Source organism: Sorex araneus, chromosome 7, assembly GCF_027595985.1.
Source record: "Sorex araneus isolate mSorAra2 chromosome 7, mSorAra2.pri, whole genome shotgun sequence".
Lineage (NCBI taxonomy): Eukaryota > Metazoa > Chordata > Mammalia > Eulipotyphla > Soricidae > Sorex > Sorex araneus.
In genome coordinates, this window is record NC_073308.1 from 64,581,286 (window position 1) to 64,596,503 (window position 15,218).

A 15,218-nucleotide genomic window follows, 5' to 3' on the forward strand; every position below is an offset into this window, starting at 1 on the left:
CGGTCGCTACCGACGGCGACGGCGCAGGATCCGGGAAAACATTTCGAGGGAAAGGAAGGGGCAGCTCGACCTGGCAAAGCAGAGGCCCAGATCCTCATCACTCTTACTCGGGGGGTGTCTCTCGACTCCCTGAATCCCCTTCCTAGAGTGCTCCTGTAGCTTGGGTGGGTCCAGACCCCAACCACGAGCTCTTTCTCCCCATCACCACCTGACCCACCCCCCTTCCCAAACCCATTTCGCTCTGCAGCAGCTCCATGGAGGGAACCTGAACCCACACCGCCTCCCCCGCCCCCCACCGAAGGAAGATCTGGTGCCCACCTCCCGGAAAAAGGTGACCCCGTGCACTCCTTGCCCATCCCGGGGATCCAGTGCAGGCGCCGGGAGTCCCGGGCCGCGCGCCCACCCAGGGGCGTCCACCTGCAGAGTCCCTCCCGCCCTTCCGGGCTGCACAGGCGCGGGGCGCCGGCGAAATCGCCGCGGGGCTCAGTGCACCCCGTGTCCAGGACGGGAACCTCCGGGAGCCGATTCAGGCGCTGGCAGCCGAGCGCCCCGAAGCCGCGGCGCAGCCCCCGGCCCGCGAGCCGCCTCCCCAGTCCCCGGCGCTCACGTCAACACCGGCGTCGGGGAAGCGCCGTAATGAGGCGAAGAAGGGCGCCCACCCAAACCTGCTCCCCGCCGCCGCCGCGCCGCGGCCGCGCAAGGAGCACCCCCTGCTCCGAGCTCACGCCAGTTCTCGCACGCTCCTGGCGAAGCAAAACGCGGCCTCTCCAGGGGGTGTGCTCCAGCAGCGGGGGCGGCTACGAGGAAAGGGGTGTGTGAATGGGAAGGGGTCTTCAAGGCTCGGGCGCCCCTCTTGATGCCCTAAAATCGCCTTCCATAGGTCATGGCTGGTGTGTGTTTGTGTGCGTGTGTATCGGGGGGCCCGGGGTGGTCTATCGTCCCTGCACGGCGGGCCAGCCTCTCTTTCCAGACGCCTGGCTCTGACCGCGCGAGTGTCCGCTTCCGAGCTTGTTGGGGACGGGCCGAGCTCCGAGGCGCGGCGGCGCTTGCGCACGTGTTAGGAGGAGCGCGGTAGTGATGGCGGCGCTCTGTGAGACTTCCCTGTCACTGGCTACTACGACTCCCAGCCCTCCTCCGAGCCGCCGGAGCAGAGCCCCGGCTCTCTAGTTTACAAGTGGCAATTCGACTTGCTCTGCTGCATGTCCGGGGGGACCGTGCCAAGTGCGGAGCCGCGCCGGGGACCCAGCGATCGCAGCTCGAGAAGCCCCGGAGCCCGAGCCGCCAGCCCAGCCCGGCCGCCCGGCCAACATGCGGCCGCTGGAGAGGGCGAGGAAAGAGTGGTTCATGGTCGGGATCGTGCTGGCCATCGCCGGCGCCAAGCTGGAGCCGGCCGTGGGGGTGAACGGAGGTAAGCGCCGGCTCCCGCACGCGCCGCAACTCCTGTGCCCGCCTGCGGGGCCCGGGGCGGGGTGGGGCGGGGGCAGCGGGACGGGAAAGTGGCTGCCTCTCTCTGCCTCGGGCCCCCACCCCTTTTAATTCTTTTTGCCGGGGTGGGGGTGGGAGGGGGAAATAAAACAGAAAAGGAGCTCAGTGCAGATATGATTTGCCATCAGATGCCTTGGCATTGGCACGCGGGCTCCGGTTCCCGCGAGCGGTGAGTTGAGTCCGCGCCTAGGAGCGAGGCTCCGGGGCATGAAACTTGCTCTGCTCGCTCGGAAGTGACCTCCCGTCCCCGGGGACGCTCCCGGGCCGGGGGCGCCCGGTCTGTCCTGGAGAAAGAGAGACAGACAGACAGACAGACAGACAGACAGGCAGGCAGACAGACAGACAGACAGCCAGCCAGCCAGCCCGGTCTGTCTTGGAGAAAGAGACAGACAGACAGACAGACAGCCCGGTCTGTCTTGGAGAAAGAGAGACAGACAGACAGACAGCCAGACAGCCAGACAGCCAGACAGCCAGCCCGGTCTGTCTTGGAGAAAGAGACAGACAGACAGGCAGACAGACACGCACACACACTCGCACACGGTTCTCTGGTCCCTTCCCCATTGCGCCCCGCCCCCAGCTTTCGGGGGTGGGGGGACGGACAAAGGGGTAGCGGGGAAGCAAAAGAAGCAGGCACACCCCCCCACCCACTCCTGCACCAGCTGGGACTCGGGGACCCACGTGTTGGCGACGGAAGCTCGGCGGCTGGGGCGAGCCCCTTGCAAGCCGACTGACTGACACGTTGCACTTGCAGCTCGTGGGACCACACTTCCGCGTGCTTGCCCGGGCAGACTGACAGATGCGCGCAGGGGGCGGCTCCCCGGGGGGCGGTGAGGGTTGCTGCGGTGGGGACAGGTGGGCGCACACTAAGCGTGCTCAGACCCCCAGGTGCCGGGGGCCGGTGCAAATAAGTGGAAATGCCATGAGTGGTTTGTGCATCCCCCTCGCACCCGCACCCCCGCCCTCACTGTCCACCCTTCGACAGTCAGGCTCCACTTTGCCCGTAAGCACTCATCGTGTTTCCTTCAGTGGATGGTCTTTGTGGCCTGGCCTGGCAGTGTTCAGGGTTGCCCACGGGTTTCAACAGGTTCCACACAGCACTCATGCAACAGGTGCAGATAAGGACAGGAGCAAGCATCGTCTTTTTAATTTTGGGAAGAATTGGAAACTATTTTACCTTTTTAATAAAAAAAATGGTGGTAATGAAAAAAAAATGGATCTCTCAGGAGTTCAAGTGGATCCTCTGCCACCAATTCCTCCATTCAGAGAACATTTCAAATGGAATGATTGGAGCCAAAACTTTTTTGCTTTATTTTTCCTCCTCGGTTTTCAGCTAAGTTGTACACAGTTAAAGTAATGTAATGATGAAAAAACCCCAAAACCTGATTGTCCTGCTTCCTCCTTCTGAAGATGTCAGTTTCTTCTTCGGGAAGCGTGGGAATGCTGATATTTCCAACCTGTCCCGTGATAACCCTGACCTTGCAGCAGTCTGAATGCTAAGAATTCAGATTTGAGGCTGGAGAGGTAGTACAGTGGGGAAGGCGCTTGCCTTGCATGCAGCTCACCTGGTTTATATCCTTGGCACTCCATACGGTCCTTTGAGTATTGCCGGAGTGATCCCTGAGCACAGAGCCAGGAGTAAGCTCTGAGTGCAGCCGGGAGTGGCCCAAAAACTACCAAAAAAAAAAAAAAGAATTCAAGTTAGTGGGCTGGAGAGAGAGTATCTGTAGGAGGTAAGATGTTTGCGTTGGTTCCAATCTCTGAAACTACACATGGTCCCCTGAATATTTCCCAAGGATCACTCCTGAGCACTGAGCCAGGAATAACCCTTGAGAACCTCTGGGTAGTGAGTTGACGAAAACCTTCTCCCCGTAAACTCTGTACTCCAAACTCCCTCCACCCCCCAACACTAGTAAGTGTCAGTTATGATCTAGAATGTACAATTAACTAGTAACTTGCACACTGTTTGCCTGGTGTTAAGGTGAAACTACAGGAGTGTATGAAGTTTAAGTCTGCAGGGACTAACTTTGGTAAAAGACTTTCGATCGTGCTCTTTGGGATAATGGGTTTGTTGGATGTTGCCTCCTTTCTTTAAGATTCCCCAGTCATGACGTGTGTGAGGCGGATTCTTATTCCATCTTACTCTGCTTCTTGAATCTTTTGGTGTATGGTTGTGTCTTCTAAATATTATTCCTCTATGAATAATTTTTCCTGAGGTAATGAACTAGGAAAATTCAAGCTACCCCGTGGTGTATTTGATATGCCAAAAACAGTAGCAACAAGTCTCACAATGGAGATGTTACTGGCGCCTGCTCGAGCAAATAGATGAGCAGCGGGATGACAGTGGCCTGTGAAAAGACTCACGTTCCCTCTCCCTGTCAGTATCAGCATCTTACTAAGGACTCTCCAAGTTTGCCTCCATCCCTACGTCTTACACCAATCATCTAGTGGCCCTTTGAAAAAAATTCAGAGCTAGTTGGTGAGTGATGTACAAAGGAAGACTTGGAATGAAAGGCATTGAGTAGCTTCTAAGAAGTATAACACATATTAGCCTGAATCATTTCATTCTTGGTTCTGTTCTTTTTACTTAAAATATATACAAGAAGGCTGAAAATAGAGAGCATGGCAGATGGAAAGTGTGGATTTGGAGGTGCAGAGACTGTACTATTGGCGTTGAGCTGTGTGCACCTTAGTTTCCCCTGGTTTAGCTCGGTATGTTTCTGCTCATTTCATTTCTGGCAAGAGGGAGGTTTACCTGGGACATACAGGGTCAGTTCTTTATTTCTATCTGGACTTGAACTCAAATCATTTCATTAATTAGATGTGAACCCTGAAAAAGAAACACTTCATTTTCTTCTTTAAAACACACACACACACACACACACACACACACACACACACACGTAACCAGAAATATGCCATCAGCTTAGTTCTACCAGCATGACTCTTAAGTGAGCTTTGGGAATGAAATTAATTTTGGTGATGTGTCGACTTCATGAAATGATAAAATAATTCCTTCCATTCTTAAACATTTCAAAGTAGTTTTTTCCCCCTCATTAAAAAAATACACAGAGTTTGAGGAGTCTCACATTACTTAGTTTTTATAGCCAGTTTAAAAAATTGTTATTACTCTACCTTATTCTGTTTTTATTGAGAAACATTATTTGCTCCTGTTGAAAAGTAAAATTTACATTTCCACTTTATGGTCCACTTCATAGATTGGAGTTTCATAGTCCGATCTGTTTATTTTAGTAACATGGAAGATGCAGTCATTACCTTCGAGAAGGACCAAATATCACATTTATATCATAGTTCCCAGTCTCACCATTGTGCAAATATTTACAGCAGTTTCTCCTACTGTGTGCTGCAGACATCTTCCCTCTGAGTGTGTCTATGCATGTGTGTATATGTGTGTGCATGTGTGTGTATATGTGTATGTGTATGTGTGTATATGTGTATGTGTACATGCATGTGTGTTTGTCTGTGTGCATGTGTGTGTGCATGGGTATATGTGTGTATATGTGTATCTGTGTCTGCATGTGTGTGTGCATGCATGTGTGTCTGTGTGTCTGTGTGCATGTGTGTGTGTGTGTGTGTGTGTGTGTGTGTGTGTATGAGAGGGAGATGATGCCTGTTCCCCCACTTTGCAGGAGAATAGCTATGTGGGATCAGGGGCCCCCTGCATCTGATGAGACCCCTGGCTACCTCTTCCTGGAATTGTCTCTGTAGTCACCTGATTTCCTAAAACTGGTCCTGGCTACTGCTTGTGGGTGGGCCTGGATTTGGGGGAGGTAGATTCTATATATTTCAGTTCTACGCAAGAGGACCCAGGAGAATGGCAAGTCTGAGGTGATCTCCGGTTTTATCTTATTTGGGGGTTAGGGACTCGCAAGGGATGCTCTGGAAGCCACCTGCGCTTCTCAGTCACCTGGGCTGGAGGTTCAGTGCAAGGGCCCTGCAGTGCCAGGGGTTTACCTGGGCCACCCTGGCTCTTGCCTGGCAGGGCTGGGGGTCCTCCAGGGCTGCACCTGGTGATGCTGGGGACCATGTGGTGTTGGGGTTTGCACCCTACCTGCTCAGCTATCGCCCAGCTCCTGATTTCTGGTCTGAAAACTGGTGTGCACCCTGGCTCTGGTTCAAGGATCACCACTGTGGTGCTCAGGGGACCACACAGAAAGTCGGGGGTTGAACCTGGGTCAGCCAGCTGCCAGGCTAGAGCCCTGCCCATTGTACAGTCTCTCTGGCCTCTGCACTGCAGTTTTCAATGATAGATGTTCTCTGGGGCGGGGAATAGTACCGCACCTGAATAAGGTACTTGCCTTACCGTGTCGATTCTGCTTCAGTCTGTGGCATAGCATATGATACCGAGCATCACCCTCGGTGATCCCTGAGCATAGAGCCAGGAGTAAGCATTGAGCACTGTCAGGTGTGGCCCCTGGAAATGGGAAGTGAAATGTCTTTTGGTTAGCACACTTCATCTTCAGGTGAGCTGTGGACAAGCTCTCTCACTGAAAACTAAAAGTTGGAGTCTCCACGGTTCAAACCCCTTGGGACTATGAGGTACATAGGTACCCAGAGAGCACTTTCTGGAGGACAGAGATTAGGCTTGACTGGCTCAGACACTGGCACAGTTTGCCAACTACCATCTCAGCAAAATGCCCATTGCTCTGTTACCTTATACCTGCATGCACACAGCTGCTAGGAAGTGGTCAGCTCTTCTGTAGAACTGAACTAACGCAGGGTGCAGGCTTCTGTGCCTGGGATTGCCGCAGGAATGAAGTGACTTTTGCTCCGAAGGGAATGTCCTCCATTGCGTCTCTCGTTCATTGCGGATGGGGGGGATAGGTAGTGCTGGTGTTTGGATCCGGCTCGGTAGGTGGGTGTGCCAAGGGTCTTGTCCGAAGGATGCTGCCTGTTTCCTGTGTGACAGCAGACTCCGTTTTTCTCCTTCTGGACAGGGGAGACGAGGCTTGGTCTTTGCCTCGTGAGAAGTTCTCTCTGCAGTTACATTGCTTCCCCAGGCATGCTCAGCTCTGTCAGGCCAGTGGTGTGTTCTGGGCGTCACGAAGATTTAGGTCTCTATTTGTTCCCCTCCAGTGGCTGTTGCTTTTAGACCAGACTACCTGCTAGCAATCCTTTCCCGACACTAACTCATTTCTCTCTTCCTAGGGCCACTGAAGCCAGAAATCACTGTCTCCTACATTGCCGTCGCAACAATATTCTTTAACAGTGGACTCTCATTAAAAACGGAGGTACTGGAACCCGGGGCACATTGGACAAGCAGGGAGAAATGTTTCATTTGTGCTGGCTATTTTTTTTTAAATTTATTTTATTGAATCACCATGTGGGAAGTTACAAAGTTCTCAGGCTTATGTCTCAGTTATACAGTGCTCAAACACCCGTCCTTTCACCAGTGCCCATATTCCACCACCAAAAAGAGAGGAAAAAAAAAAACCCAGTATACATCCCACGCCCCACCCCCCAACAACCCCCTCTGCATAACTGAAAAATTTCACTTCCTTTTCTCTTCACCTCGATTACATTCCATATTTCAACACAATACTCACTATTGTTGTTGGAGTTTCAACATAGAACTCACTATTCTTGTTGGAATTTATCCCCCAAGAATACGGCCCTATTGACAGGGAAATATTTGATAATTAGTTTTCCACTGATGAGAATGAAGAGATATAAAGTCGCGCGGCCACAATAGCGGCCGCGTGGTTTTAGGATTTCTGTATTTTACTAATTTCAGGGAGATTTAAGTTGGAAATTGAATCATTTCCCTTCTTGGGGCAGCATGGAGCAAAAGCTTAGTTCACAGTCTGGAGACATGGCTGCAAGCACTTGCTGGAACCCCAAGTCATATAGCTGGCCCTGGATCCTGCTTGTTCAGCAGCAAAGCGGCTGTGCAAAGGCATGGCCACCTGGGTCGAATCTCGGCGGAGCTCGAACTGGCACCAGCCCCGGCCCGAGACTGCTCAGGCGTCCCGCTGTTTCAAGTTCAAAGCACTTTTTTTTTCCCCCGCACCACCAAGTTCATACCTGCTTAAAAGTCGGACACCACACCTCTTCCTCCCGGAGGAAAGAAAAACCAAGGAAGAAGGATATTTCCCCTCTTAGCCGGCGTGGGGCAAAAGCTTAGTTCACAGTCTGGAGACATGGCTGCAAGTACTCGCTGGGATCCCAACTCATATAGCTGGCTCTGGATCCTGCTCGTTCAGCATCAAAGCGGCTGTGCAAAGGCATGGCCACCCGGGTCGAATCTCGGTGGAGCTCAAGCCGTGTGCCGGCTGTTTTCGAGGGGAGGGTTCAGACATACCTAGCCGTGCTCACGGATCATTCTTGGGATGCCTGGCGGACCCTATGCATGTGGCACCCCCTGTGATCCCCTGAGTACCACCAGCTCAGAGGCAGGAGGAAGCCTGAGTACCCCCTGCTCTGGCCACACCCTCCCCCACCAAGGAATCAGTCACGCTAACAGTTATTTAAAAGATTTTTTTGAATTTGTTAAACACGTGGTTGTTTGTAGTAGCAATAATTCTTAAGTATGCCAGTGACAGCACACTGACTTAGCCCTGGGGAAGAGCTTACCCATGTGACTGGCTGGGACGAGCTGTACGATAGGAGTGTTTCAGTGTTTCAGATGTCAAGCTTTTTCTTACCTTCTTTTTCTTGTGTCTTTTTATATTTATTTATTTATTTATTTATTTATTTATTTATTTATTTATTGTCTTTGCAGGAGCTGACCAGTGCGTTGGTGCATATAAAACTGCACTTGTTCATTCAGATCTTTACGCTGGTGTTCTTCCCAGCAGCAATCTGGTTTTTCCTTCAGCTCTTATCAGTCACACCCATCAACGAATGGCTTCTCAAGGGGTATGTGGGAACGTTGGGAAGAGGGCGCCTTCCAGGTGGCATGGCTCGTGACTCTGTGGGTGTGGTGGATCTCGTAAGGAAATGACCTTTCGCCCTTTGTGTGGGGTGGAGGGGGCACACCTAGGAGTGCTCAGAGTTTGCTCCGGGCTCTGTTTAGGAATTGCTCCTTACCTCTGGGGTGGGGGGGACCACAGGTGGTTCTAAGGATTGAGCTGGGGTCAGTGTCCAAGGCAAGCACCTAAACCCCAGCACTGTCTTTCCAGTCCTGTAGGATAGGTTTTGGAGATTTATTTCTTCCATCACAAGTATTACTATGCTTATTAGGAAGATTTATCTTACATATATATTTAATAATACTTGTGATGGAAGAAATTAAACATATATTTGGTTTTCAGTCACAATTGGCAGTGCTAGGAGGATACTCCTGGCTTTTTGCTCATGGTCACCCAGGCCTCCTGTGTGCAAAACAAGCCCTCAGCCCGCTGAGCTAGCTCTCCAACCCAGGACTGAATGATTTAAAAAAAAAAAAATTATTTAAAGTACTTTATAACTGACATGCTTTATCCTTATGGCATAGTTGATGAAACACTAAACCCAAAGCCCCGAATCACTTTCTGACTTTCCCCTACTCTAAGCGACCATGAGGAAAGTCGTTTTGTGGTTTTAAACTTCAGTTTCCCTATTCATACTAGGAGGATAATCTACTTTTGCTGTCTACTTAATTACGATGTTGAGGATATCCATTGAGTTCCCTTTTTAACTTATTCAAGCCATGCGTTTGGCTCCTACCATGCATTATGAACTGCTGTGGATATTGGAGAAACAACCGTAAATGCAGCTGGCAAGATGTCTTAGCAAGTATCCAACCAAGGCTCAAACTATTAGGCCTCATCTGGGACCACGTACATCGGACGTAGCCAGGAAAGAATTCAAGTGCGAGTTTGGACTGAAACATAGAAAGAGTTTGTTAGAGAACAATGTACATTAGAAAAATCAGAATACAGGCATAAAGCAAGCGGCTTATCCAAAGCGCCAACATCAGAGAGTGGGTGACTCCAGGGGACACTTCAGGTTTTACATAGCTTTCAAGCTCGCATAGGTATAAGTGTGGGGTAACTTAATAAAGGGTGGAATAGTCACGGTATTTTAGAGAAAAGGGAGGGTTCGGGGAGGTGATTTCCCTGAATCAGGGTGTCCCCAGATCCATATTTAATCACTTTTTGGGCAATTGTAAACTGTTGTGGCATGGGCAGATGTGACTTTTTTTTAACTATGCAAATATATTTTAATGAGTGTCTAATGAAGCTGGAAGTCATCCAGGGGTCAGCTAGTCTTCCATTTTGGATTTTTGTGGCTCCAGTGAGTGTTGGATCTCATTGCTCTCACCTTATGAGGTGCTCTGTACGTGTAACTCATTAATTCTTGTGGAAAAAGATGTTTTTAGCTTCCTAGCTTTAGGGCAAAGGAGAACGTTGTTAGTTGTGAAGTTTTATAGTGTCTTCACAGAGGAATGTTTTTCTGTGAGAGGCCAGTTGGCCACGTTTATTCCGGCCACTTCCTACTGTCCCCAAGTGTCAGGTTTGTACTCTGAGAAGATGTGAAATGTACTTGTCAATAAATTACTTAGTTGATGGTCAAGACAGAGATGAGTGATGCGGAGTAAGATGTGGCACTAAAATGAGTCAGAAAGAGAGCGACAGACACAGAATGACTGCACTCATCTGTGGAGTATAAAATAACATAACATGAGACTGACACTCAAGGATGGTAGACACAAGGGCCTGGAAGATTGCTCCATATTTGGAAGCCTGCCTCCTGAGCTGGGGGAGAAGGCAGCTGGGATAGAGAGGGGATCACTAAGACAATGATGATTGGAGGGATTGCTCAGGATGGGAGATGTGTGCTGAAGATAGATAAAAGATCAAATGTGATAGCCTCTCAGTATTTGTATTGCAGACCATAATGCCCAAAAGTAGAGAGAGAGTATGGGGGAAATTGTCTGCCATGGAGGCAGGGAGAGGGTTGGAAAAGGGGGTATACTGGGGACATTGGTTGTGGGGAATGTGCACTGTTGGAGGGATGAGTGTTTGATCATTGTATGATTTGTAACTCAAACACGAAAGCTTGTAACTGTATCTCACGGTGATTCAATTAAAAAAAAAAACGAAAAAACACCGTGGCACTATTGAAAGTGGTCATGGATATCCTCATGATATCTATTGAGTTAGATTTAGAGTTCTGGGCGCAGATTATTCTCGAAAAAGGAAACAAAGCATGCTGAAACTGGACAGCATGAGCAAGCCCAGTGCTCTGGAGTCAGGAAATCACCCTTGCCAGAATCTGATTGGGGGGTTGTGGGGAGCAGCAGGCAGATCATGTGACTTGGAGTTGGAAAGGCAGGAACTGGGTTTCATGTGGAGCTGTGAATAAAAGGCTGGGGTATAACATTAAGAATTTCTGAGCGCTACAGGAATTTTGGGGAAGGATTTTCAGTGAGGAAGTGGCGTGGTCTGAGTTACATTCCCGAAAGATTCTTCCAGCTCCTACGTGGAGGCTTGTCAGAGAAAGTAGACCAACCTGGAGGTACATGTACGCAGCTCGCCCTGGTGTAGAGAGAAGCGGAGGTATGGATATGCACGCTTCATTTTTAAACTGGAAAAAGACAGAGAGGAATCAGGATGATTTTTAGGTCACTGGGAAACTTTGGACATTGTTTCAGAGCTTCATTTTTCCCAAAACACTTCCTATCCAAAAAAAAAAAAAAAAAAACCTCGAGGAAAGATAGGTGAAAATATGCTCAGACCAAATAACCAGTCCCTTTTTTTCGCTTGGAATAACTAGTAGACTCTTCATTTCATTGACAGTTTTTGAGTTGCATGAAAATTTAGCCTTGAAAGGGAAATGACCCAAGGCAGAGGCTTGAATGATCACTGAAAACTCATAGCCAGGTCAGCCCGTGTAGAATTATCTAAACTCAACAGCATGTGTGTCTCGAGAAACATTCTTCACTTAGCTCTGCTTGTCTAGAATGAATTTACTAACAGCCAAATAAAACTTAAAAAAAGAAAACAACTCACTGAATTTTTTCTTTTTCTTCCAATTTTCCAGTTTGCAGACAGTGGGCTGCATGCCTCCCCCGGTGTCGTCTGCCGTGATCCTAACCAAGGCAGTGGGCGGAAATGAGGTGAGTGCGGGATCCCCTGGATTAAGCATAAGCAATGCTAAGCTTTGGGTTTACATTGATCTCATTCATTTCGGCATAAAGAGTTGTGTCCATCAGCAGAGCAGTGGAGGGAAGAGGCGGGTTCATTCCTGTATTAATACTAAAGGGATGAGTGGAATTTAGGATTTCAAAGAAGGTCAGGGAGACAAATGAAATGGACAAAGAGAAATGGACTAAGAGAAGTGACCGTGTTCAAAGGTTCCAAAGGAGGGCTAGAGAGAGTACGGCGGGTAGGGCGCTTGCTTGCACACAGCTGACCTGGGTTCAATCCCCGGTACGGTCCTCTGAGCCCCACCAAGAATGTTCCCTGTGCAGTCAGGAGTAAACCCTGAGCATTGCTGGGTGTGACGCAAAAGGCAAAAACCAAACCAAACCAAGACATAAAAAGCAGTCACAAAAGAGGACAGCTTGCCATGACTAGTCCTTAGTTCTCCAAGGCGTGGTGCCAAGATAAATTCATGTGAAAAGGTCAAGAGCGGGGTAATGCCAAGTGAAGGTGGTGCCAAAGGAGCAGCGAGGCCTGACTTCTAAGGTGAGCTCTCAGATGACCCAGTTGCTCGGGGGCTGTGGCTGAGGGGTGCCCCGGTGTCGTCCCTTAGGAGCTGCATGCATGGTGGCAGCTCTCCTTGATTGATGCCCCTAAGCTTTATACCGCGTGAGTGGGACCATATGCAGGGTGGAATGAGGGAAGGTAGAAGCGGTTCTCTCTTCAACTCTTTATTATTTTCCTTATCCCTTTATTACATAAGTATTTATGGGATTTTATTCTTTGGGGGGAGGAAGTTATTATTATTAGTTTTTTGGCTTTTGGGGTCGCACCTGGTGATGCTCAGGGGTTATTCCTGCCTCTGCACTCAGGAATTGCTCCTGGCGGTGCTCAGGGGACCGTATAGTGAGTTGTGGTGACATCTATTGCACCTATGAGACCAGCAGCAGGTGGGGTCCCTCTCATGTCTCCTGGTGCCCCTGGGCCAACCCCCCTCCTGCCTTCCTGGACATCCTTCTTCCCTAGGCAGCCCGGGGCACGCCCGCCCTCACTCTAGATTGCTTTGCATGTCCCGAGTTCTCCTTAAGGGATTCAGACAGTGCACATGCTTTCCCTTTAAGTCCTCCTTGACTTGGCAAAATTACTTAGAAGATTTGTCTGTGTTATGTGTATCAATAATTCAGTCTTGCAGTATCCATTGAAAACAAACCTTGGGCTCAGCTGAACAGAGGTTGCAAGTGGAGGTTCAAGGGAGGAGACGGGGTAGGGAGAGATGGGGTGGAAGAGAAGGGACAGTATTGGGGGATTTGGGACACTTCAGTATTGGGTGTGAGGCAGTAATTTTGTGCACCCGAAGCATGAACATTAGTACTGCTTTAGACCATATTACTACAGTAATAATAAAATAATGTAATATTAGACTAAAAAATAAAAATAAAAATAAGACTGAGCTATTTATAACCATGATTCCCTTTCAAATAATTTCCTGCAAAGGAGGTGGCAGGTTAAGGAAATAAAATCAGAACTCCTCCTGTTTTAAAAAAAAAATAATTTAGTCCTTTATGATTGCTGAATGGGCTGGAGCAATAGCACAGCAGGTAGGGCATTTGCCTTGTGCTCGGTCGACCTGGGTTTGATTCCTCTGTACCTCTTCGAGAGCCAGCAAGCTACCAAGAGTATCCCTGCTGCATGACAACCTGGAAGCTACCCGTGGCGTATTTGATGTGCCAAAAACATAACAACAAGTCTCACAATGGAGACGTTACTGGTGCCCACTCAAGCATATCGATGAGCAATGGAGACAGTGACACAATGATACAGTGATGATTGCTGAAAACTACTATTTTATAATGTGATGTGGGGGGGGCGGAGCGATAGCACATCGAGTAGGGCATTTGCCTTGCATGCGGCCAACCCGGGTTCGATCCCCGGCATCCCATATGGTCCCCCAAGCACCGGCCAGGAGTAATTCCTGAGTGCAGAGCCAGGAGTAACCCCTGAGCATTGATGGGTGTAACCCAAAAAGCAAAAAAAAAAAAAAAAAATGTGATGTGGATTCCTGGCATGGATAAACACAATGTACATCATTTATCCACTCCCCTGTTGATGGATACTTGGCAGTTTCCAGTTTGGGGCTCTGGGTATGTGGGTACAAATCTAGCTGGACACGTATCTTCTTTCTTTTGGGACAATATAGGAATGAAGTGACTGTATCATCTGTTAAGTGGCTATTTTAGTGACTTTTGACCATGAGGGGAAAACACTAATAAAGAGTCACATATCATCTCTCTATAACTTCATTTTAGGGGGCTGGTTTGGGCCATATCTTGAGGTCTCGGGGTCTATTCCTGCCTCTGCGGAGGAGTGACCCTTGGTAGTGCTTCAGGGACATGATGTGGTACCGTGGATCGAACCGGGTTCAGCCTCATGCAAGGCAAACTCCTCACCTTCTGTACTATCTCTCTGGCCCTGTGAATATTTTCCAAATGAAGCATTCACTCACACACACACACACACACACACACACACGCACACACACACACACTTTTTTTCTTCTTGAATCAGTGTCTTTGTCTTTTGTTTGTTTTCATTTGGGGGGAGCCACACCCAGCAGTGCTCAGGCTTTCTCCTGGTGCTGCACTCAGAAACCATTCCTGGTGGTCCGAGAATTATGCGGGCTGCTGAGGATCGAACCCAGGTTGGCTGCATGCAAGGCGAGTCGTGCCTTAACTCGTGTACTGTGTCTCCAACCCTGCCTGTGTCTAAGGAATTTCTCACCTCTTTCAAATGGTCACAGTCTTTGACAGTTGAGCAGGAGTGGAGGAGAGGTCTAGCCCTCTCTTCCCATTTGGTATATTAGTCTTTTTCACTTGGTCCATTCTCCAGGCCTGGTACTGGCGTCTCCTGGTCATCACCTGTATTTAGTGCTCCTTCACCCTCTGCCTGATGTTCAGTGTCATTTGCACTTGGTGACTGATAGTGGTTGAGCATTGTCACCTTTCATTTACATTTTTTATAACCCATCTTCTTTAGTCTTTAGATTGTTGGACACAGAGCGGGGCAGGAGCGGCTCCATCACGCCCGCCCAGTTCCTGCTCCACGTCCTGTTTTACATAAACCTTTTTGTTTTTCTTAAAACCCCCCACTTTTCCCCCAGGCCATCTGTGAGGGAAGGTCATTATTTTGGCTCAAAACTCGGCCTTGGCAAATAGTTTCATAACGGCTCTTCACTGCCTATAGAACCCGCCCAGATACAAGCAGGGTGGGTAGCTGCCAGAATGTTCTGAAAACATGTCTAGGTCACCTATCTCTTACTGCTTGTTTGTACTATTTGAAAGTGTGTTTTCCTCTGAATCATGAAACTTACATTTTTACTCATGCTTTTGTTAAACTTCGTGCGTGCGGGTTGGGATGTAAGCAGATGGTAGCACTGACTATAAAATTTGCAGCTTTTCCCTTGTTCGGGGTCTTGCTTGGGCCTGCGTGCCTAGAAGCTTGACCCCAGCTAGCTGGCTGATAAACTCCGCTTGTGTGTTACATTACTGGCCGAGCTCTTTGTGCAGATTTGGAGGGGTGAAATATCGACACCGGACCCTGACAAGATCTTTTGCTGTTTTTGTGGAGGGGGTCCCAGCGATTGTAGCCTTG

At 49.2% G+C, this 15,218-nt stretch overlaps 1 protein-coding gene across 4 annotated transcripts in view; it reads left to right on the forward strand.

The window, feature by feature from the left end:
• Positions 1–856: 856 nt before the first annotated feature.
• SLC10A7 (solute carrier family 10 member 7) overlaps positions 857–15,218 on the forward strand; it is a 202,711-nt gene continuing 188,349 nt past the window's right edge. Inside the window, exons 1-4 of one of the 4 annotated variants that reach the window (XM_055144944.1) lie at positions 864–1,408; positions 6,652–6,734; positions 8,225–8,361; positions 11,470–11,545. In XM_055144944.1, the coding sequence (XP_055000919.1) occupies positions 1,309–1,408; positions 6,652–6,734; positions 8,225–8,361; positions 11,470–11,545 (396 nt within the window). In that variant the 5' untranslated portion in view covers positions 864–1,308. Of the gene's footprint in view, positions 1,409–6,651; positions 6,735–8,224; positions 8,362–11,469; positions 11,546–15,218 lie in introns of those variants that run through there. The other 3 variants (XM_055144943.1, XM_004606192.2, XM_055144945.1) reach the window with 3 other exon arrangements.